This window comes from Eptatretus burgeri, chromosome 9, assembly GCF_056783735.1.
Source record: "Eptatretus burgeri isolate ZD-2024b chromosome 9, Ebu_testis_v1, whole genome shotgun sequence".
Taxonomy (NCBI): Eukaryota; Metazoa; Chordata; class Myxini; order Myxiniformes; family Myxinidae; genus Eptatretus; species Eptatretus burgeri.
Window position 1 is genome coordinate 21,046,252 of NC_140969.1, and position 25,749 is coordinate 21,072,000.

Consider the following 25,749-nt stretch of genomic DNA (forward strand, 5'->3'; position numbering starts at 1 on the left):
GAGGTCACCTCAGAGGGCGATTTTCTCACGACACACTGGCCAATGAGGGTGGAGGCTGCCTGAGAGGGAGATTTTCTCACGACACACTGGCCAATGAGGGTGGAGGTCCCCTCAGAGGGAGATTTTCTGATGACACGCCGGCCAATGAGGGTGGAGGTCTCCTCAGAGGACGACTTTATCATGACACACTGGCCAATGAGGGTGGAGGCCGCCTCAGAGAGGATTTTCTCATGACACGCCGGCCAATGAGGGTGGAGGTCTCCTCAGAGGACGACTTTATCATGACACACTGGCCAATGAGGGTGGAGGTCCCCTCAGAGGGAGATTTTCTGATGACACGCCGGCCAATGAGGGTGGAGGTCTCCTCAGAGGACGACTTTATCATGACACACTGGCCAATGAGGGTGGAGGTCTCCTCAGAGGACGACTTTATCATGACACACTGGCCAATGAGGGTGGAGGCTGCCTCAGAGGGCAATTTTCTCATGACACGCCGGCCAATGAGGGTGGAGGTCTCCTCAGAGGACGACTTTATCATGACACACTGGCCAATGAGGATGGAGGTCCCCTCAGAGGGAGATTTTCTGATGACATGCCGGCCAATGAGGGTGGAGGTCTCTTCAGAGGGAGATTTTCTCATGACATTCCGGCCAATGAGGGTGGAGATCTCCTCAGAGGAAGATTTTCTCATGACACGCCGGCCAATGAGGGTGGAGGTCTCCTCAGAGGAAGATTTTCTCATGACACGCCGGCCAATGAGGGTGGAGGTCACCTCAGAGGGAGATTTTCTCATGACACGCTGGCCAATGAGGGTGGAGATCTCCTCAGAGGAAGATTTTCGCACCCCGGACAAGAAGGGAATACAAGAAACACCAGGCTGGGTAGTGGTGGTGGTAAAAGGATCGAGGTTGGTTAGTGGGTCATTTTGGTTGTCACTTGGTTGTCGTCTTAGGGTCGTGGTGGTCATCATCATCCTGTTGCGGGTTAGAGTCCCACCGAGCTGGATCATCGTCGCCTCTGATCTTCTCCTTGGCCGTGATCAATATGTGCGGGGCCGGTTGGAGAGCGCGGTGCCCGGTGCTTGGAGCGGTGGCGTGTTGCGGGTTCGAGTCCCGCCGAGCCGGATCGTCGAAGACCACACGAGGTGGACAGGTCCAAGCGCAGGCTCTGGTCTCCAGCTCCCTGTCCTCGAGCTGGAAGACTTCAATAAAGACCATTGGAGTGTGTGTGTGTGCGTGCGTGCGTGCGTGCGTGCGTGCGTGCGTGCCCGTCTTTAAGTAGCAACTGTTAAGTGCCTTGTACATTATTTGCATTTCATTTCTTATAGTCGGATAACTCTGCTCTTCTGTGTTCCCCTCCCTGCTTATTGTAAATAAATATCCATTTGTGAAATGTTTCAGCTCGTTTACTGTGCTTTCCTCCATTGGCCTAGCATGGTGCGTATTGAGAATTGGTGAGGCCGTTCAGACTGATAAATTGTTCATTTGGTCCGGCGCGGCTTTGGTAACTCTCGCTCGGTTACGCCGGATCTGAGTCGGTGATAGTGACTCAATTCGGACAAAGTCGGCCGAGGGTGTGGTTTCCCCGGTAGTTGGACGGCGTGAGTACGTAGGTAAATTGGAGTTAGACAAGTGGACCCTACCTCACGCCGTCAAAATATTGGCGACCAAGGTCCTCTCAGTGACCTGTGACCTTTCGGAGTTGTCCGAGTCATGGCCTAAATTCCGGGTGTTTGGTGGGAGAGGACTCCTCTACTCCACATAGTGGTCGTTTATCACCACCGAAACTCGGCCCCACAACAATATATATCGACTGTATATATCATTTTTTTTCTCTGTCTCTGTCTCTGTCTCTGTCACACACACACACACACACACACACACACACACACACACACACACACACACACACACACACACACACACACACACACACACACCTTTTAAGTTACAAACTCCAAACTCGGGGTACAAATACAACTTTGTATGGGGGGGAGGGGTTGTAACATCAGCTAGGGGTGTTGTAACATCGGTGCGACCTCATGCAGGGGTGTTGAGAGGGCAAAGTGGCAGGGGGTGGGGGCAGGGGGGAGGATAGGGGTGCATAAATTTACGATAATCTTAATCTAAAAAAATAAATGTCGTTTTCTGTGTGAGTCAGTCTAACACCAATAATGATAAAACTACTGGGCCAAATGCCACCAAACTTGGCACATGGACTAAGTTCAACCTCATGTTCAATATGGGCTACTTGGTTTCATCTGTAGTCACGGGTATCGGGAAGGAAGGTTGACAAAAATTCTCGATGTAAATGTGTACCGTGTAGCACCACCTGGTGGTGATGGCAGGGGGTATTACAATTTCCTTTTTTACCTGGGCAACACCGAGGTTAACGTACTCTTCGCACGAGTAAATTTGCTTGCCTTCCTTCCCCCCCCCTAATTTGGAGGGAACTGTCAAAGCCTGTCATCATGTGTGAGGTATGAAACATTTCCAGCAGGAAGAGACATCAGGACGAACGGGGGAAAAGGAGGAGGGAGCGGGATGTGAGGACAGGGACAGGGGTGGATGAGGGGGAGAGGTTAAAGCACTCCATGCATGGGTAAATTTGTCTTCCCATTTTTCTCCTTTTTGCCCAATTTTTTTGGCAAACAGGACAACAAGTTGGTCCATTAGAGAAGTGACGGGTCGGGTCTGCTGGTATTACTACAATTTTGATGAAGTTTATGTCAATGATCAATCACAGGAAGTTCTCTTAAAAAACAAAAATTTCATCAAACCCTTACATGATTTCATGAAACACTACCTATCCATAGTTTCACGCAACTGGGCTTCCGTTAGGCCCCTGAAAATCCTGTGGCCACTACCCCCCCCCAACCCAAACAAAAGGGCCCCCACATTAGCTTGCAATTTTTTCAAAGCTTCTTGAAAATCCAGTCGTACATTAGACACATTTGCAACTAGAAAGAGCAAACAACGATTGCAAATCCTCGCCAGGACTTGTTTTGGGTGGCTTTATAGCCCGTACTTTGTAGATTTACTCACATTTCAATTGCACATATATGCCTGGTGTTGCCTTAATGGTTAGGGTGGCAGGCTTTGGATCATCTGGTCCTGAGTTCAAATCCTGCTCAGCTGTTGAATTAATACCAGGTGGGGTTAACTCTGCCTGTCATCCTTCCGAGGTCGGCAAAATGAGTGCCAGCATGCTGGTATACTGTGTCGGAGTGGCGACCCCTCCAGGATTGTGCCCAATAGCCAAGGAGGCTGCTTAAGCAGTACCAACGCTCTGCACAGAGTATGGTCCCAATCTCCTCTCCTAATTGTAAATACTTTCTCGAGGTACTGAGTTGAAATAACATTATGTGATATACTGGCTACCACTAGGTGGCATTTATGGCCCATGTGAGCACATTATGTGCAGACACACAGAAAGAAACAAACGGATCCAAATGCAAATATCCTCTCCTCTGGCGAGGGTAATAACATGGCCGAAACTGCGATTAAGCCTCGGAGTAGTTCCGCTTGCCGGAGAAGGTGCTGTAAGTTCGAGTGAATCCATGTGCACAGCAAAAAAAACCTGTACTTTTCATACGAGTCTGTAGATGAACCGGTTTCAGACTCACAGTTAAAATTCAAAGTTTAATTTTTCTCCAGGGTTATTGATGTTCGACTGTCCACACTAGACAGTAGATTCAAACAGTTGTGCTGCATCATACACCCATTCAACTCTCTATTCAACATCACAGCCACAAAAGCTTTGAGCGACCATGATCTTCGAGAAAAAAAAGCTGTAACCAACCTACATATCCTGCTCACTGATTCTAATTCAAGCAATCTGGAACCTAATGAGCTGCTGGAAGAACTCAAGCTTCTGCACAACACGGTGCTGGAAAGATGTGCTCTGCTAGCTCATGGAAGAGTTTGGTGACAAAGGGTAAAAAGGCAGAGCAGTGACAGTGGAGCAATAGTTGGACATAAACGAGAGAATGAACAAACAGAAAAGGGGGAGAGAAAGAGAGAGAGAGAGGAAGGAAGGAATTGCAGTAACCTGCAAGTAAAAGGGTTGGGTTACAAGAGGGTTCACAGGGGTATAAAGGATCGTGAATAGAGATGGGGTAAGACATAAGATTGGTGCACCGCTTGCTTGAAGCTGTGGAGGGAAGAGTGCAATTGAAACGTCACTGGAAGGCAGTTCCACAAATGGGAGAGCAGAGGAGCAAAGGAGTGGGGGTGGGTGGAAAGCCTGTATTTTTTTTCTTTTTTTACTTTTAACCAACACTAGGTAAATTGAAGAGTGCGTGTATCCTGGAGTAACTGAGGAGGATTAGAAAGTTGAGAGAACAGATGGAGCCAAACCAGAGGAGAGGTGGAAATAAAGACCTCTGTACACTCTATAATGTGAGAATAACATGCCTTGTGCTTCAGCCTGATCACTGGATATACCAATAATGTTGACAGCTTTAGATTCCAAATAATCCAAGAGAGACAGATGTGATACTGAGGCACCAGCTCATAAGAGAGCAATACTCCGTTGAGCTATTGAAAAAGGCCTTGAAGGCAGTGACTCGTTTTGATTTTTCAAGGAATGACTGGCAATGAGGGAGGGTTATCAGTCTGCAGCCAGCTTTTATGGTCAACTCCGGTACATGGTCGGCCTAGGAGAAGCCATGGCTTACAGTGAGGTCTCAAATTTCAAGAGGCTGAATCTCTTACAGTTGTCAATCATGGAAGTAGATAGGTAGATTTGTTTGATAATCCTTTTAGAGTTACAGCGTGAGACTGCGATATATGCCAGCATTGATAGATACACATTGCATTCTTCAGACCAGCATCTAATCAATTCCAGATCAGCAAAGAGTGATGCAGCTGCTGTCTGTGTCTGTCTGCCAGTGGGACACAATGTGACATCTGCAAAAAGGAAACGAGGGATTGCCTGAGAATAAGAAAGTTAATTTATGGAGATGAGGAATAAGACTTGGACCAAGACTGCCTTGGGGGCACTCGAGCCTTCACTTAAAGAGGGGAGGAAAAGATTATGTTGATTTGACTGTTTGAATGAAGTCAGAAAGCCAGTGTAAAGGCGTCCCTGTATGCCGCATGCAGCAAGCTTGGCAAGCAGAGCAAAATGCCAGACCATCAAATTCCCAAGGTGTCCAGTGAGATGGTCCTCACCTCTTGTTTAATGCTTTGGACCTCCAACTATTGCTGAGAGAGGAGCAGCAGTATGTCCAGAGTTTGACTGGGATGGAATCCAAATGAATGGTCGAATATCAGGTGGTTTGAAAAGAGGAATGACAACGTAAGCAACAATGATGAAGTCCAGAACTATGAATATACAACACTGTAATTTAAAGTAAGATTTCTGGTCTGTGGACTGCAGTTGATAGCATCGGTTTTTGAACCCTTCTTGTGGGCAGGAGTGATGTTAACTACCTTCCAGGCCAACGGGAAGCAACCAAACATGAAGGACACTGTGAAGAGCCGAGACAGAGGAGAAGCAAGAGTAGTAGGACAAGATTTGAAAACATCGGCTGCAATTATTTTCTACATATTTTACAATGAAACCATTCAATGTCCCTTGTGGTAGTAATAATAATAATACGAATAATAATAATAATTTGAACAGAAACAATAAGGTACCACAGCCTGTATGGCTAATGGTACCCCAATAATAATAATAACATCAAGTAGAACTGTGAGCAGTGATGATTGGCTACCTGCCAGGTCATTAATTTTGGTGTTATTGATTGAGCTTAAGTTGTATTTATACATAAATTTGGTATGTTTTATTACAATGGGAACTCAATTATATGTTTGAAGTTTCATATCAATCGGTTTGGTGATTGCAGAGAATTTAAATTTTTTCCTTAAATCAAACATGGCTGTCAAACTACATGACTGATGATGTCATCATTATCAACAAATTTTCCTCATGCATAGTCTGCAAAGTTGCATAGTCATGCATAGTCAGATCTCATCTGCAAAGTTTCGTATCGATCAGAAAATAAGATTTTTAAAGGTTTATTTTTTAATCCAATATGGCTACTACATCACGAGACTGATGACATCATTGTTTTCAACACTTTTTTCCCCATGGGTATGTCATCATAAATTTAAAGTTTTGTATCGATCGGTTAAGCGGTTTTGGAGGAGATTAAATTAAAAAAAATTAATCCCATATGGCTGCTAAAGCACGTGACTGATGACATCATAGTTTCCAAACTTTTGCCCATCCATCCACGATCATATATTTAAAGTTTTGCATCAATTTGTTTAGCGGTTTCAGAGAAGATTTTTTAAAGCTTTTCTTCAATCCAATAAAGCTGCCAAATTACATGACGGATGACATCATCATTGTCAAAAAAAATTCCACACGGATAGTCGATATAACATGTGTAATGTTTCATATCATTCAGTTAAGTGGTTTCAGAGAAGGGAATATCTATTTTTTCAATTTCAATCCAACATGTCTGCCAAACCGTGTGACTGATTGCATCATCGTCAACAAAATTTCCCACTTGGGTCGTTGATGTGATGTTGAAAATTTCACATCGATCTGTTCAGCAGTTTCAGAAAACATTTTTGAAGTTTTTCCTTCAACCCAAAACTATTTGACCAATTAGAACCATTTTGCAATATGCATTAGATCATGTCCTTTTTAATAAGTTGCAATGAAGTTTGAGCATCATCGGTATGATGGTTTCCAAGATCGGGCTTACAAAAAAATCTGAGAATAATAATAATAATAATAATAATAATAATACAAACAATAAAGAAAGGTCTTCCAAGTCACCTTGGAAGCCTATACTACTACTAATAATAATAATAATAATAATAATAATAATGCTCAGTTTATATAGTGCATGATAATCACTTAATATCCTCTACATGCTTTAAATCAGGGTGTAGAGGATATTAACTTTGTATAATCAAACAATTTTGATGACAACAATCAGGTTGGCTTGGTTGTTTGAGCACTAAGCTCGATTCTTATTATTATCTATATATTAATACTGAAGGACCAATTTTGTGCTCCTCCTCGCAGTCGCGTCACATTTTTCTCGGTACTGTGACCTGGACTGAAAGAAACTTCGTACCTGTAAGAGTGCATCGCACATAGTGGCAATAGTCAACCTTCAACTCTGAAGCAGAATAAATAAATATAAATATATCAATATCATCACACGGAAACGGTGTAGTTCCTGAAATCGTGAACCGGAGGGCACATTTTTCAACTTTGAACAGTAAAGTGTTATTGGAATAAATATAAATATATCAATATCATCACACGGAAACGGTGTTGTTCCTGAAATAGTCCACCGGAGGGCACATTTTTCAACTTTGAACAGTAAAGTGTAAGGAGAATAAATATAAATATATTGTTGACGATTCTCGCCCGTTCGGCATGCGGACGACCGCCTCAGCCCAATTGCGGCCACACGTGCCCACCGAACGAGCGAGCAATCCAGTCGTAACTCCCGGATCATTGCCGAAACCCAGCTACAGGTGTTTTTATAACACCATAGATCAGCCAACTCTTCTGTCCATGCGCTGCAGGGTCAGTCGCCGAATTATCGATATACCTAATTATTCGCGCAGACAGAAATGCTGGGGATCTACACCTCAACGGGACCTGCACGAAAACGAGCCGCTTTACGCAGCTCGTTTCGTATGCGATTGCTGAGCGGTTATATATCGCCACGTTCCGTCAGACCCGATTATCCTATCGGTGTTAAAAACCAGCTAACATTCCGAACGCTCCATGGCAGTCAATGAGAGGAAGGGACGCAACGAGCAGGTGACATTTAACAATGGGGACATTTATTTGAACACAGGCAATGCAATGAATGGGGGGGATGGGGAAAAAAGACACAAGCAAAAAATCCTACAGCCGAGTTCTATTCCAATGTGAAGCAAATACAACACAGGCACTTAACAGTTTCCTACTTATGAGACGGGCCCACGGACACACGTACGCACGCACGCGCACACACACACACACACACACACACACACACACACACACACACACACACACACACACACACACACACACACACACACACACACACACACACACAAGAAATGGTGGCTGATGCCGTTAAAACGCACTCCAGCTCGGAGGACAGATGAGCTGAAACCCAGAACCTATTTCGAACCTCTCCACCTCGTGTGGTCTTCAAGCTGTTCGGACCCCGGCTCCAGCGAGAGCGAGCTGGATCCAATCGCCGTGAGCCGTGATCTTTCCCGAGCTCCAGCGAATCCTCTCGCGCTTCCGAACACGTGCTGGTGAGACGAGGCGCCGATCCTTCCCGTCGATGCGTCGCTATCTCGAAGAACCACCAAGATGATGCCGATGAGTCGCACCAAGCCAGGAACCAAGCGGAGAACAAAGAGCTCTACAAACCAAGAAGAGCCAGCCGAGCAACCAGCTAAACTCTCTTCCGATAAACAAAGCCACTCTCTTCGACGAACCAAGCCAGAGCCCAAAAAGCGAACAGAGCCAAGCAGAACCCAAAGGCCTGCTGAAAAGCCAAGCCAAAGCAAAAAGCTCTCCAAAAAGCCTCCACCTCGCCAAGCAGAACCGAAGCTTACTGAACCAAAAGTCTCAACCCTCGCCAAGCAGAACCCATAGGCCTGCTAAAAGCCAAGCCGAAGCAAAAAGCTTACAAAAAGCCTCAATCCTAACCCGAGCCAAGCAGAAGCCGAAGCTCGACTGAACAACCACCCAAACCAACTGAAGATCTCTTCCTTATTCTCCTCCGCCCTTCCCCCGCTCGCGGCGTGACTAATCCCCCCGTGCCCGCACAACCGCGGGTGGGAGGGAGTTGTTTACGTCCCGTGATTCAGGACGGGAGGGTTCTTCTTCCTCTTCGCAGAAGAGGGGGAGGGGCACCTCCATTGTGTTGGGATCGCTCTCAAACTATTAGATTAAATCACAGCGCATCTAATCGATTTCTTCCCATTAAACAATGGAAGGTGAACTATCTAGGGAACATGCACTTATCGGCATAACTGACTAAAGGAACCTGAATGTTGTGTGCAATCGAATTCCCAAATTCGTATCAATATCATCACACGGAAACGGTGTAGTTTCTGAAATCGTCCACCGGAGGGCACATTTTTCAACTTTGAACAGTAAAGTGTTATTGGAATAAATATAAATATATCAATATCATCACACGGAAATGGTGTAGTTTCTGGAATCGTCCACCGGAGGGCACATTTTTCAACTTTGAACAGTAAAGTGGAAGGAGAATCTATATATAAATACCGAAGGACCAATTTTGTGCTCCTCCTCGCTGTCGCGTCACGTTTTTCTCGGTACTGTGACCTGAGAAGTTTTGACACGGTTGTTTGTACGTCAATGTAGACACATGCACAAATCAGGGGACTTCTTCACAAGGAGTAGTGTACACCAAAAATGTCGTGTAGAAGGACGTTTTGTAGGTCTCATTAGGTAAGGCTTTGGAGTACATCGACTGGGATCCGGCTCTTACAAGAGCTGCCACTAGTTGTCATATTGGGCTCATGGAACGGAATCCGTCTGTGACGGGGTTTCGGCTAGTTATTATTATTATTATTATTATTATTATTATTCCACATGCAGCACATGGCTGTGAGTCACATCATTGGCTGAGAGCACAGCTGTGCTGCTGATGTGGGTTCGAGTAGGATTTTGTAATTTGTTCATGTTATCGGCAATAGCTCTCCTACTCTTCAAGAAGGATGCTGTGGGATAGTTAACGTACATAAATTAATGCTGGCAGACGGAACGCCAAGTTTAACGTTCATCCAAGGGACAGCATACACATTGATGTCTTGCCATGTCTGAGAGATACAAAGATGACAGTTTGTAGCTGTGCTAAGAAATCAGGCTGGACAGCTCAGAGGCAAGTGTGTGCACCTCCACATCACCCTCCCAGCTCCTCATGACTGAGATCTCAAATTACAATCCATCCCATTTACTGCGTTGATTTGTCCATTTTCCAGCAATGTCTGCTAACAAAAAAAAAATTAAAAATAAAATTACACTGATGTCTCCCAACGTCCTTCTCCTGCACATTATCTCGTCAATTTTAGATAAGAAACCTGGTGTTGGCTTCGCAGCTAGGGTGGCTGGCTTGGGATCTTAGGGTCCTGAGTTCGAGCCCCGTTTCCACTGAATTAACACCAAGTGGGATTGACTCAGTCTGTCATCCTTCTGAGGTTGGGAAAATGAGTACCATTGTACTGGTGTCAGGGCACAGCTTCAACAGCACAGCTGCGCCCAAACAAAATGGTAACTACTCGACAGCCAAGCTGCCAGATGCAAGAAGCAGAAAAATCTAAGACAAAGTAGAAAAAAAGTGTGGTCTGACCTAAAAAGGAATACAAATGTTGTAGAGGTCGAATCTTGGATGGGTTACACTACAACCAACCACAGTGGGGGTGGGGGGGGGGTCCTCATGAAATGAATTCTCACTCCAAATGACTTCGCGTCCTTTATATTGAGCAAGACTTTTGACGTATGTATGCCACAATAAACCATAAATGACACCAAGCATTGTGAGAGTTACTGGTGATGTGAGTGGATTGCTTTTCAGAAAACAAATTGTGCTTTGTGTGTGCGTTTTGGCGGAATCACGTGTACTCACGCAGACAGTTTAAATGATCATTTCAAAATGTAACCTTTGGCCTCCAGACTTTAGCTTCAAGAAGCGAACCCTATGGGTCCATGTCCTCAATGAAATGTCTTCAAAAACTTAATTAGGAAAGAATTAAGTGCATCTCATTGAAATAATTTTCACAGACTTGACAATACAAATATCACTCTGGAATGCAATTTTAAAAAGTAATAAAACACCAAGTGTAGCTTCATCAAGATTTCTTGAGCTATATATGAAAAGGAAGAACCAAGACCTATAAATTGACCAGCTTTAATTCGGTATGGTTAAATATGTATTGATAGGCTTCAGCTGGGTTGTCTGTTGCTGCATGCAAACTACCTGGGTTTACTCTCTCATACACCTCATTGCAAGCAATTTCAGGTGTGTGTTCTCAAAAACAGAAGGAATGTCTCATGTTCCTTGGAAATAGACCCCAAAAACACCCTGTTTGAATATCTTCTATTAACACCGTAACAATGCTTTTAATACAAACACATTTCCATCTGATAAATATTTAAATGAAATTATGCAATGGTAAAGCTCTTCATCCAAAACACACCATTCAGTGTAATAATATAGCTCCTATAACCCATTTATAAGATCTATGGATGGTGTTCGTATCAACCCCATCACCTTGCCTTAGAAAGAGCCTCATCCAGCAGCAGCATGTTACTTTCTTGGGCCTTGATCGTGTGTGAGAAGAACGAATACGTCTTTCCTGGCAGCAAACTTCCATCAGGAGGCCGTTTCACTCCCATGATCAATTTTGCATCAGAAAGGTCTTCCTGGATAACTGCTCCTGCTTTCTCATATTTCTAAATTGTGACAAATAAAAAAAAAAGAAAGTCATCACTCGAGGAAGCTTTAGGGAAAGAATTAGCATTTAGGTTAACTTTTGATTATCTGGTTTGATATACAGTTTGAGAACTTGCCGCATGAACCTGTAAACTGGTTCAAATCTAAAACACTGTTGGTCTGTCCATTACCGTCTTCTATGGTTGTTAAATCCCCTTCGCTCTCGAAGGAAATGTCCGCATCAGCACCGGTGCTGCTCCGGAGTAGCACCAGAGTGGCTTTTCATGTGAAGATCAGTTTTACGACAGAGCGGTTGTTTGAAGATGCAGTAGTTGTTTTACAACAGAGTAGTTTTATGATGCTGTCTGTTCTACTTCAACAACGTACCAGCACCAGAGTAACAACGATGTGAATGGCTCCTCGATTTGATGGAGACATTTGATGCGGAGTGATGAAGGAGTGATAATATGACGATGATGCTTGCCAGGTACTACATGGAGAAGAGAAAATTAAGAAAAGGTGGAAAGAGTACACTGAAAGTTTACTAAATGTGAAAAATGAGACAGAAGCCCGACAGAGGCATGGGAAACGAAGTGACCCGTGAAGGAGGTTAGAAAAGCACTTGACAAATTGAAAAGAGTGAGAAGACCTGCAGAACATCTGAGGTTGTGGTTGAGTTGGTGAAGGCGCTAAAAACTGAGGGAGTTAAGTGGTTGGTAGAGTTGGTTAAGAAAATATGGAGTGAGGGGAAGATACCGGATGATTGGCGGAATTTCAGAAAGAAAGGGGACATCATTGACTGGAAATTACAGAGGGATCAAATTGATGGAGCATGCTATAAAGATACTGGAGAGGATTGTAGACCCAAGGCTAAGGGTGATTGTGAAGATAAATGATATGAGCTATGGATTCATACAAGGAATAGGAACAGTGGATGTGATTTTCATGATGATACAGATTCAGGAGAATATGCTGGAAGGAAATATGAAGCTGTTCTGAGCATTGACAGATCAAGAGAAGGATTCCAAGAGAATTGGTGTTTGAGGAAGAAGGGTGTGCCTTAGGGGATTGTTCGGATGTTGATGGTAATGTATGTGGGAGCTGTAGGAGTTACACGCAAGGAAATTAGATGCAGGAGGAGCCCAATCGGCCCACGATACTTGTGCCACATCAACACCCGACCAATTTATATTAAAAAAAGAAAAATGCAAAATGTTTTTGTTTTACGTTATTTTTTTTTTTTGAGATTTGTACTTTCCTTTTTTGGAGTTGTTTTTTGTCTTTCTTTCTAGAGGGGGGGGGGAGGCGGGTGGGGGTGAAGGCGGTTCTTGGGTGAGAAACACATCAACCACACACCACCCCTTGGCGAGACCCCCACAGACCACACTCCGTGTCGATGCACAAAATCACCCATCCATGTTTAACTACCGAAAAGTCCTGCCAACATCCCCATACCCCTCTATCTCCATAACTTCCAGGAACCTATCTAATTCTAATTAAAACGTATCCACTGTTTCTGCTGCCATTACCTTTCCAGGGAGACCATTACATGCATTAACTACTCTCTGAGTAAAAGACCCCTGTCTTACGACCATCTTAACTCTCCTCTTCTTTACTCTCAGGCTATGGCCCCTGGTTCTATCATTGTCTTCTCTGTTGAATAATTCATCTGCACTTATTTTATCTCTACCTTTCATTATCTTAAACATCTTCAAAATATCTCCTCACAACCACCTCCTTTCTAGTGAATAAAGTCCTGTCTCCTTCAACCGCTCCTCATATTATCTGAGTCTAGCTAGGCTTGGAATCAATCACGTAGCCCTATGCTGAACCTTCTCCATGGCATCTACATCTATGTCCTTCCTAAGTTGTGGTGACCAGAACTGTACACAATACAGTCAAAGCTCGTTACTATGCCACCCGTCGGGACCGAGCAAAAGTGGCATAGTAGCGAGAGTGGCATAGTAACGAGATTTTGTAAAAACGGCCTTATTTTCTCAAGTTACCCATCTGTAGTTAATCTTAAGACAAAATTTATTCCAGCAAGTAAAAGGCACGACTGTTGTATAAGCTAAGCGAATGGAGAACATACACACACTAACAGAGTTCACACACCAACATATGGCATGGCGAGAAATTCACGACACACAAAGCTTTCAAGAATCGTCGGCTGGCGCATCTTCTTTCGGCGGATCTCGTGCATCTCGTTGTCTAGCCGATCGCACGCTTGCATCACACCGGGCTTCCCGCTTCTCTGCTGCATGAACTTCCGGACGGTGCTACAAGCATGCTGGGCTTCCTCGAACGGAACGATTTCCTCCTCGACAGTTACCTCGTCATCTTCGCTTTCCACCGGCTCCTCACTGCACAGAATCTCCTCCAGCGTGAAATACCCGCCAGTCGCGAGGCGCTCGTCGGCTTCGAGAAAGTCAGACAGCTCGATCTCCTCGTTCTCGTGCATCTTTTCCTCGGCAGGCAGAGCTTCCCAGATGTCGGGCAGCTCCGCATCCTGTGGCTCAGTTTGGATCTCCTCTTTGATGAACTTGGCCTTCGCGAAACAGTTCCTGATCGTCGACTTGCCGACCTGCTCCCAAGCACGCCGGGCGACGTGTAGAGCATCGAGCAACGTGAACTTGAACTCCTTTCCCTCGTCTATGGCCTCAAGCCGGTGGCATAGCAGGAGCTTCTTGTAGTGGCGCTTGAGGTTCTCTATGATTCCCTGATCCATTGGTTGCCAATTGGCTGTCGTGTTGGGTGGGAAGAAGACCAGTTGGATGTTGTTCAGCTCGAGCTCGGGCAACTATGGAGCAACCACACAGCACGGAGTAATTGGATACACTTTTATGTACGCAGACAGGGGCCACCTACAAGGCCCCCAAATACCTTTGTAGCCCTGACCACAGAGATAGCAAACATTGAGAACCGGAGTGAGTGCTGGGTGTGCCTTAAACCACCATCTAGCCTCGTGACCGGACTTCCTCTTTTCGTGCTACCATTAACCATCTTCAATCATATAACCGGACCAGTGGAAGGACTCGAAGCTAAGACCTCAGTCCATGGTTACACACAACGGGTCTATGCAGGGAAAAATCCGAGTGCCAATGTAGTGGTGGTGCCATCTCCCCTATGGGTAGAAAACACCAGGGGAGCGGTCCGTTTTACAGGACAGGGAGCAAACAGCATGGGGAAGTCAGAGTGTGAGATTCAACTTCCCCTCCCGAAATCGACTGACCATGAAGTCATCGCTGTTAACCCGGACACCCAGGTGGAGGAGCAAGTAATATTCACAATAAAAGCAGCCTTACATCATGACAACGGAATGATCCCGCCAAAAGGCATTCACTTAGTCTGCGGGGACAAAGCTTACCCCTTCCTTCCAAAAGGGTGGGAAGGGAGTTGTTATTTCGCTTCAGTATTTCCGGACAGCAGGATCAAAACCACTTTTCACCACACCACCTCACAACCACGGTACCGACGCAGCGCGTCAGGAACGATGGATCCAGAGGGATGGCCCGGTGTATCAACGCACTTGGGGGTTATCAAAGGCACCTGGTGGGAAAAGGCTATTTGGCCTTTTCATGCCACATGCTGGTACTACTATTAATAGCATTAGGATAGATGAGCTTTCACAAGTTTTGGAATATTTAGGTAATGTAACCATGGCTTACTATACAGAATTAACAGATATGTTAGTATCAATGCGCGCTATGGTAATGCAGAACAGAGTAGCTCTAGACATGCTTATGGCAGAACAAGGAGGGGTATGCGGGATGATTGAAGGAGAATGTTGCATCTGGATTCCGGCCCGAAGGACATAACTAATCGTGCGGTGGCCCGGATTAAAAAAGGTGGTAGAAGTTCTCACTAGCAATCGAGTGGAACGTGAGGAAGGTTATGCGTGGTGGAAGTCGATCTTCCAGGGCTGGGGAGGTTGGTTGTTGCGCCTAATAGGGTCAGTGCTTTTAATCATCGTAGTGGTAATTTTTCGTGTGTTTCTAATCAAACTTCTCATTTCCATTTGTCTGAAGAAATGCTGCGCAGCGTCACCCCTCACCCAGGCCATTATAATAATTAACAGCGAACTCTCTGTTGAGGACAACTCGGCCAGTAATGGGGAGGGAGACGACCAGGGCCTTCAGGGGGAACCCCAGGTAGATGTCATACACGTGGACCTAGGCCAAGGTCAACAACCATTCCTATTTGTTAAAACAGATAACTAACCCAGGAGAGAGAGTGCGTGTTGTTTTGCCTTCCAGTGCAAGATGTGACTCCTGTGCTGGACGAGCTTACACCCATGCCTTGAGTGTTACTTTTGCTACTTGCTTATGTAGAATTAATTAAACAATAGTATTACAACTGCTGCTAACATAAAACAGTATTGCATGTTAATATGGTGTGGACTTAGCATAGCATTTGTATACTACAGCTTAACGGGAGACATGTGGCAGTAGGCAGGACAAAAGGGGAAGACAAAAGGTAATGGAAGCTAACCTGAACCATCGGCAGTTGGGGACTTCTCATTTGGAGAATGTTGACGGCTATCCACGGCATTCATAAATCCCATTTGGCAGACGTGGGGGCCTAGGGGTAGCTGCTACAGGAACCAAATAGGGGTCCACTCAGTTGGTGAGTATCAGGTATGGCTGGGTATGGTCAAATATGACCAAGGAGGGAACTGTTATGATGATGATGATACGCTAGGTGGTCATATTTGAGCCATAGTCAAATATTTAATCAATAGTCAATAGTTGTGTATAAATCAGCTGTCAGGATTCAAACCTTGCTTTAAAATGTTGCTTTAAATGTTCCATGTTGCCCAACTGTTTTTGGACAGCGCCCAACTGTTTTTGGACAGCGCCCAACTGTTTTTGGACAGCGCCCAACTGTTTTTGGACAGCGCCCAACTGTTTTTGGACAGCGCCCAACTGTTTTTGGACAGCGCCCAACTGTTTTTGGACAGCGCCCAACTGTTTTTTGGACAGCGCCCAACTGTTTTTTGGACAGTGCCCAACTGGTTTTTGGACAGCTTTTATCACCCTTCCTGTCTTTTTTCTGCGGCAGCGTGCCCTTGGAGGGAACTGTGGAACTGTTCCTTCAGTGTATGCTGCCCACACATTCCTATTCTTCGTCATCACTAGAGTTTCGCCTTTGTTATCAGCATGTGCCAGTGTAGGAGTGTCGGAGGCTTGGAAAGTCGTTAGTTTGCAAGATAATCTGTTGGGTTGCATATCTGAGAGTTGTGTAGGCGGCTTGGAAACTGTTGGGTTGCATATCTGAGAACTGACCGATTCAACTTCCCCGAGGGCCCCGAGGGAGGGGGGAAAGAAGCCCACTGCCACATTTATTTCTTTATTTCTTTAGCCCTTAGCACACACTTTTAGTCCACACCCAGTTCTGCTTTTGTGTGATTATATATATGATGGTTTTGAAGCATAATCTCAATGTGATTCAGAGGCGCCTGACTGAAGGGTCACTGAGTCACATTCCGCATGTGTGTGGTCTTCGGAAATAAAACGTGTAATTCGAGGATCCTCATCTGACTCTGTCATCTTACTCGGCCGGGTGGAGAGTCATAACAATCACCACACATTGAACAATAATACACCAATGATAATTTTTGTATATAATATGTCATTCTCTTGCCCGGAGAGAATTTACACATCTGGTTATATTATAATCCTTCAAAATTAAGCTGATTGCTGCACAAAAGATGAAAGTAATCTCTTCCAAGAAACCTCAACCTGTCAACTGTGGTGCCAGCATATGGGGAAGAAAAACATACTTCATCTCACTGAACACAATGTAAAGAACTCAACATTTCCATGTATTTTAGAATTTAGAGGAAGACTGTATTGTTTCTCTGGAATTCTCCATATGCGCATATGTATTTGGTTGTTTGTATTTGTTTATGTTTATTTGTTAAATAAATGACCAAATGTATAGGAGGACATGTTAATTTCTTCGACAGTACGAAAGAAAACTAGAAAGCATCTCTAGATCTCTAGAAAAAACTAGAAACTTAAAAAAAGAGAGCTTATAGAACACCTTACCCTGTCGAGTCTTGAGAAAAAAAATTGCACAGGAAGAGTCCTTTCAACTCTTGCTTTGCGTTCCCAAGCACGATCTATATTTCCTTGTCTGAATCTCAATATTTCCCAACAGTGAGAGCAAAACAGCACTCAGTGCCACCATATTTGTCTGAATACAGAAACTCAAGCAGTTCCTCTGTCCTCAAGGCATGAGATAGTGAATAATTTTCGAAGTGCAGTACTGATAAAGGGAAGGGTTTTGAAAGTGGCGGTTTGTGTTCTACAGTGTTCGAGTATATAATTCATTTGAAATAAAATTAAGACTTTAAAATTAGAAAAAAAACTTTTTCGGAAGCTCACCACCGTTGATGCATCGGCTTTTACACCACCTTATTTAACACATTTCATTAGTTCTTTGTGCCATTTATGACGTCCTTAAAAACAGTGAGCTTCCAGGTTGGAATTATTTTCAATTGTGTTTGACTGCCGGACAGACTAAAATAATCACTTTAATCCTCTGTGTGTGTTCGCAATCAGGATGACGTTCCGTACATTTTGCCAATTTCAGGGCGAAAGAACTGCTAAACCACAGGACGTGTTCAAAATACAGTATGTATAACATTCCATTGAAATTAATTTGTTCCTCAATCATAAACTTACGTTTGTAGACAGACACATGGACAGACAAAGTGAGCCAATTGCTTAATCCCACTTTTCGCTTCGTGCACGCGGGGCAAAAATGTAAGTTTTGTTCATTGGTGTTCTCCATTATTCTCAAAATAAAGGTTTCTTGAAAATTTGGTTAGAAAAGGTCAAATGGTTAAAAAAAAAAGTTATGGCCTGGACAGCCAGACAGATATGAGCGATTGCAAAAGTCGTCCCAACTGTGTGTGTGGTCAGGTATAGGAGCACGCACCGGAACAGCGCGTCGCTGCGTCCACTTTCCGCTGGCACTTCAAGGGCCTCTGTCTGGCCATCCTCCAGACAGGTGCCAGGCCCATCCCCATCTCCTTGAGATGATGGTCAACCTGCTGCAACCACGAGGCACGTGGTCGGCCCACTGGCCTCCTCCACTCATGAGGCTCCCTTGACAGGTTAATAATAAAGCTATAATCAATATGTTAGAGTTAATTATGAATAATGCGTTTGCATGGACATATATTCTTGTGTATGTTTGTGCTCTTCTTCAATTTTTCAATGCAGAGGTCAAGGTTCATCGAAGAGCAAGACAGAGGGTGAAAAGTCAAATACCAACAACAGGGCAGACAGAAGCAGGTGGATAAGTATCACAGACAATAGAAGAGTTACAGCCTCCAAGAATGACAAGACGATACACAATAAGACATACAGCATGATTATAATAGGCATCGATGAAGACAGCAGATAGAAAATGGTCGAGGTTTAAAGAGAAGAAAAGTCTGTGAGAAACAAACATTTAACGTTCAAATAAGAGTGTACATCACGGGTATGCTTTGTGCTCTCATGCATTTGTATTTCACATTTCAATTATGTCTCAAGTCATGTGATGTGTCATGTGTGTTCATTGGGTGATATGGTGAGCAGCAGTCTTTTCCTATGTCTGCATTGATTTGTATTTACAATGAAAATAGTGCTGTCTCTTCATCATCAGTCAAAAACACATTCACTGAGGAGCCATTGTGTAGTTGTGATTGACTAACCATGGCAGGGATTGCTCGGCGGTTGGAAGGCTGCATCAGAACCCGATGACCTGCATCAACAATTTGCTTGACATGGTTCGGTGCCAATGGTGCTCGTCGCTCCCAAGCGCTCACGTCTTCCCGACGAATCCCCAGCACTGTCGGAGTACCCCAGTTGGATATTTTACGACATTTCATGGCTGACATGCTTCTGCCACTCATTGATGCCTGCAGCCACCCTGTAGATCATTATAAAAAAAAAACAAGAAAGAGCAATCAGAGATTGCAGACCCTTGCCACGACTTGTTTTGTGTGGTGTATTTTATGTGGCAAATAATGGAAGGATGTACAAATTGAAAGGTCATTGATTGCAAATGAAAGGTCTAAATTGTAAATATGTAAAGGGTGAAAAGTTGTAAAGGTCACATGGTCTGAAGGTCGAAAGGCGTAAAGGTCAACAGGTATGAAAAGGCCTAAATGTTTCTAAATGGATCAAAAGGGTTGAAATGGTCAAAATGGTATAAAGTTTCGAAAGGGACTTAAAAGATCAAATGAGTCTAAAGGGTGGAATTTAAGGTATAAATGGTCGGAATTGGCTGAAGTGGTCCAAAGGATCATAGAACATATAAAAAGGGTCTCCAGCATATAAAATGAAAGAACATATAAAACATATAAAAAGGGAATAAAAGGGATTTTAAAAAAATATACACAGTACTGTGCAGAAGGTTGGGTTATTCCAATAATATTCATACTTTAGGGCAAATTCAACAAATATGGCACTTTTGAAACTAGAACAGCACTCAGTGGAGCGAATACTTCTGCCAAGCTGAGCAGTTCACGTTTTGTTTCCAGTGATACGTCGGATCTGCATCTGGACCTGAACTAAAATGTAATTGGCTTGTTCTCATCACCAACCCAACTCATCCACAACTTTTTGAAACATCATGCCATATATCGTTTTTGGCCCTATCTCTCAATGGCAAAGAATCAGTTTATAAATTAAAAAAAATCTCGTATCCACATCTGGATTCAGATCATCATCAAAATCGAATCAATTCATACTTACAATCCCAACCTGTCCATCAAGGTTGGTCTGAATCAGTCCATAACTTTTTTGAGATATCACCAACCATGCCATAACAATCCAACCCTCCCATCTTTCTGCTCTGACCACCTGTTTGCTGATCTCTTCAGATCCATTATTCCCATGCCACGTTACTTCTTCCATTCCAACCTGCATGCAACACATTTTACCCTACCACCAACTTCCTCGCCATGTCCCCTTTCCATTTCGTCTCCTGCAAACACAACACTTCCAACCCTCATCTCTGCATCATCCCCACTCGCCACTCAGTTCGATCCTCAAATCACTTGCGCTCCTCCTCGACTCCCTCACACAATCCTCCTCGTCCTCTCGTGCAATCCTCCTTGTCGCCCTCACACAATCCTCCTCATCTGCCTCACGCAATCCCCCTCGTGCAATCCCCCTTATTCGGAATCTCTCAGCCTATGTTGACCTCAAAAAGAATTGGTGGTTGAATTCAGTGACCTGATATGCAAATTCTCCACAAATTTCAAGTCATTCAGAAGAAAATTGAGGATTTTAGAAATTTGACACAAGTTGTTGACCTATGGGGCCTATGTTGACAATTTGACCTTTTGACCGTAAAATCGATAGGCTTCTTGCTTATGTCTAACTCTACCATTTGGTGAAGTTTTGTGAAGATCCGTTTAAATTGTGACCTGTTGGCAATTGACACACAAACAGACATACAGACAAACAAGAAAGAAGATGTCATGCAGATCACGGTACTTGTGAAATCCCTAAAACAAATTTGACCTTAAAAATAATTGGTGGTTCAATTCAGTGACTAAATATGCAAATCCTGTTCAAATTTCAGGTCAATCGGATCAAAGGATGGCAGCATCTCTCAAGGGTCTCTGCCGACTTTCTCAAAGTGAAGTTTCCAGTCATTATATGTCCTGTTTTGACTGTTTATTTTCTCACCTACATGTTTACTGTATTCCTAGTTTGGTTTTGTTTCAAAAATCGTGCTATTTTGTGAGTTTTTGTCGACCTTGTCTGACTGGGTTCCTTAAGGCCGACCCGTCCTTCCCGTATGGGTGTACGATCGTTTTTATTTGTATTCTCTCCCTATTACCTTCAATTCCGATTTCTCTCACTTTCCCAAGGTCCACCCCCCCCCATCATATACACCCCTGTTTCTTGTCTTAAATTTAAAAAAATATTTTAAACCTTTCTCACTCCACACCCACAAGTGCCTTCTTCTTATTATTCTTCTTCCCTCTGGTGGCACACCATCTTTCTTCTATTTGAGCTGACCCACTCTCACCATTACCTTCATGATTTCTTCCTTCAACCTTCCATTCCCTAATCTTCAAAAATCCATCAGAAAAAAAATTAAATTTCTTTGTATCCTTTCTATTGATACACCTACTGAAACCACGTATCTCTCTACCCTGTTCCTGGAACTTTTCATCGATCCATCAACTTCACTCTGTGTTTACCGATCCAAATTCACCATACACCTCCACGATTTTACTTCAACATTTCCTTTTCTGAATCTTATGCAATCCTTATTAATTAAATAAAATAAATAAATAAATTCACTTTTGACTATACACCTCCAGAAACCACGTGCTTCTCCCAAAACCACGTGATCTGTTTCCAACCTCTCCATTTACCGATCCAAATTCACCATTCACTTCAAATTTTTTTCTTCAACCTTTCCGTTACCTAATCTTATGCAATCTTTATCAAAAAACAATAATAATAGTAATAATAATAATAATAATAAAAAAAACGGTCTCTTATAATGTTTCATCTTCCTCTTTCACACGTGTGGTTCTCATTACTGAATCATAATTCACTACTCTTCTTCTGTTTCAAAAGCTTGCTCTCAATTCGACCTTTCCTTCATACCTTGTCGAAAAAGTCCAACTGTTACAATGTTTGTTTTCTCCAGTCTCTTAATTCACCTTCATTGCATCCTTCAAGAAATGTCTTTAATCACATTTCCGAACTAAAAATTTAAAAAAAAACCCCAGTTTGCTATGCTTGTTCGCTTTCCATCAACCATTCTTTTTTTCCAACATCAGTGCCAATTCACCCCTCTCACCCCTCACTCTCAAAACAACCATCCCACAGTATATTATGATTAATTGTGTCGAAGGCCTTGGAGAAGTCTAGGAAAATACCAACTGTGTGTGAAATGTTGTCAATAGCTTTAGCAACTTTATCAATAAATAACAGTAATGCATGTGTAGTTGAATATTTTTGGCAAAAACCAAATTGAGACTGAGCAAACACATTAAAATTACTTAAAAACTTACTAGGCGGGAATAAACTATTTTTTTCAAGAATCTTCGAAAAGGATGTCAAAAATGATATTGGGCGATAGTTGCCCAAGTCTTGCTGGTCACCTTTCTTGACTATGGGAATGACCTTTGCGATATTCATTTTATTTTGAACAATACCATTAACTAAAGACAAGTTGAAGAGAAGACCATCTTAACAAGAACGTTGTCTATTCCATCATAACCGGAACTCTTTTTCATCTTCAAATTACTTACAATCGTGATAAGCTCTGATTCATATACAGGTGAGAAAAACAAACTGTGTGGGTTTGGGTCCTTCAAAAAAGTATGAAAAGTTTTGGGCAAAATTTGGGCCAATATTCATGAAAAAAAATTTTTAAAAGGCATGGGCTTTCTTTGGAGGATCCTGTATGTCGACTTCATCAACAAGTATATCACTAAAGACAAACTGTTTATCACTTTTCTTTAAGATGTTATTGATCAACTTATACGTACTTTTGATATCATTTTTTAAAATATCGAATTAACGAGAACAATACCTCTTTTTTGCTCTGCAGAGTAGAGACGTTAAAATGTTGCGGTAACAAATATATTTATGTTTGGACTTTTCAATGGGTTTTGCCTTGTATTTATAAAATAGTTTATTTTTCCTATTTGTTGATCTAAGGAGAGATTTTGAAACCTAAGGAGATCTTGATACTCTCTTATAATTTACACGAGCAGGAAACTGCAATGGTATATTCGTGTTGTACAGAACAGTGAATATAATCAATGGATTTATTAAATGCTAAATTTGCATCTTCGTTGTTATACACCTTGAGCCAATCAGTAAGTGCAAGAATTTCTTTGAATCTATTCAGGTTGTCATTAGACAATCCATGAAATCCAGTTTGCCTAATATGTACAAATGTAGTTGAATTAAAGAGGTGGGAAGTAAAAGTAAAGATTGGGAAATGGTCAGATAGTGTCTCTGGTATTGCTGTTTCTGGTCTATCAGAATGTATTCATAAATATGTTATCAATTAAAGTTGCTGTCATGTCCAAAATTCCTGTAGGCTTTCTAATTGCTGGGATAAATGATTTTGAGAGCAGTACATCTAAAACATCCTGATAGTGGGCATTTTGTTGGTATTGAAACAAGTTTAAGTTGAAGGCACCCATGATAAAACAATGTTTATTCTTAAGGGAAGGTGATTCTAACAGAGACAGAATAGCATCGATGAACTCAACAAAATTGGCATTGGAAGGCTTGAATATCTCCCCTACAATAAGATTATCTCCGCAATTTTTTTATATTTCAACAAACATACTTTCGATGACATGAGATATGTGATTCAAGTAATCTCTTATTTCAAAGAGCAATTCATCTGAAATATAAAACCTACTCCACCCCCAGATTTATCAAGTCTTTTATTAGCCCCTGTTGGACTTAGTCCAAACCAGGGTCTTATGAATTTTGTCTCGATTTTCGTGTCCGTGCATCCACAACCATATCTCGGGCATGTGTGGACCAATTTTATTCGTAATTGGCACAAAGACAACACATGATGCTATACATTTGCTTTCATTATACATTGCACGTCATTTTCTTTCGACATCAGATCCAAGATGGCCGAGTGGTGGCCATTTTAGTTGGAAAAAACCCGATGTTGAACACGTCCTCAACCATTTCTTGGACATGCATTTCCTAATGTTATTTCAACTTGGCTCACAGATCAAGAATAATGGCATACATATGCTTGTTTTTATTTTTTTTGAGGTCAGATCCAGGATGGCTGACTGGTGGCCATTTTAGTTGTAAAAAGCCCGATGTTGAACACATCCTCAAGCATTTCTCGAACATGCATTTTCCGATGTTCAAAATTGGCAACAAGATAATGAATGAAGGATTACATAAGCATGTCATTTTTGTCCTGAGATCAGAGGCAAGAAGGCTGACTGGTGGCCATTTTATTACTTAAATGTGTCCCCAACCATTTCTCAGACATGCATGGTCCGATTTTATTCAAACTTGACACAATCAAAGTAAATGATGACATGCATGTGCTTCTGACTTTATTTTGCAATCTGATCAATGATATCTGATTGGTAGACTGGCGGGCATTTTAGTTGTAAATAAATATGAGCTCGCCCTTTAACTCCATACAGCAAAGTTAATAAAACAGGTACTATGACAATTTACGTCTTTTCTTACTTGTTAGTTATCAACTTTAATCCCTCTATGAAAAACAGTGAAAAGGGTGTATCAGTGAGCCAAGTTTCACACAAGCCAATGACTGAAAAATCTACATTCAAATTATTTAGGAACGATTGGAATGGATCAAAATTTTTATTGAGACTTCGTACATTGTGTTGCAGGAGAGAAAATGTGTGTTTAAAATTTGATGAAGCCATCTTAGAAATTTGATCAGGTGAAAAAAATATTCAGACTGGTTATAATCACAAGATGTGTCATTTACATCAAAATTGAGCTGGAATTCAAGCATTTCAGAATTAAGATGGTTGAGAGTACTTAAATCAAAATTAGCTGCACATTCTCCGTTTGTCAAGGGGTAGCATTTTCAAGATGGTTACCAAGACAGAATATATCACTGAACTCATCATCATTTCATGCATGCCTTGGAAAATTACTCATTGTAAGCATTAGAGGAAATTGGGAGTATATGAATAGAGTGAGTTTGGTATTCTGTTTGTGACAGCAAAGCACTGGAGATGAATGAACAAGTGAAGTGGAGTATAGACAATGATATTTAGATTGCATCGGCACAATAAGCCTTACTTCATATATCATATCTGTTAAATGTAAAGCACAATATACAAAGAGAAAATGCATAATTGGAATACTGGATTATACAGGTGTGGTGTGTACATGTAGAATAGCTAAACCTCAAAAAGAAGTGGCTCTCAAAAATAAATAAGGTGTGTTCTTTGAAAACGATGTTAGGACCATTGAACAAATACAGAAATAATAAAAAAATAAAAAATATGAGCAAAATAATATTCATGAATTTCATGTGGAGATCAAATCGTGGCGACCATGGCGAATCAAATATTCAACAAATCGTGGCGACCAGCCAATTGGTCTGGATCGACTGCCATGTTTCTTGCAGTGACTACCAGTATATACCATCATAACCTGATAAAGGTTGTGTGATGATTAAAGTTAAAGCAAAATATGAAGTTTCATAAACATATGAAGTGAAGCATTTTTATGTTTACTATCTTAGAACACTAAGATTTAAAAAAAATTTTCAGGGCGAGTTACAATAACAATCAT

General features: G+C 42.4%; 1 protein-coding gene across 7 annotated transcripts in view; it reads right to left on the minus strand.

Annotated features, from left to right (window-relative positions):
* Positions 1-25,749, minus strand: part of AASS (aminoadipate-semialdehyde synthase) — a 162,699-nt gene that overhangs the window by 117,055 nt on the left and 19,895 nt on the right. For all 7 annotated transcript variants that reach the window (XR_015061478.1, XR_015061477.1, XM_085894301.1 and 4 more), the window contains 2 exons: positions 19,155-19,372; positions 11,290-11,466 (listed from right to left, as the gene is read on the minus strand). Coding sequence is in view for 5 of the 7 variants with exons in the window: in XM_085894301.1 (XP_085750427.1) it covers positions 11,290-11,466; positions 19,155-19,372 (395 nt within the window). In the remaining 2 variants the exon portion in view is untranslated. Of the gene's footprint in view, positions 1-11,289; positions 11,467-19,154; positions 19,373-25,749 lie in introns of those variants that run through there.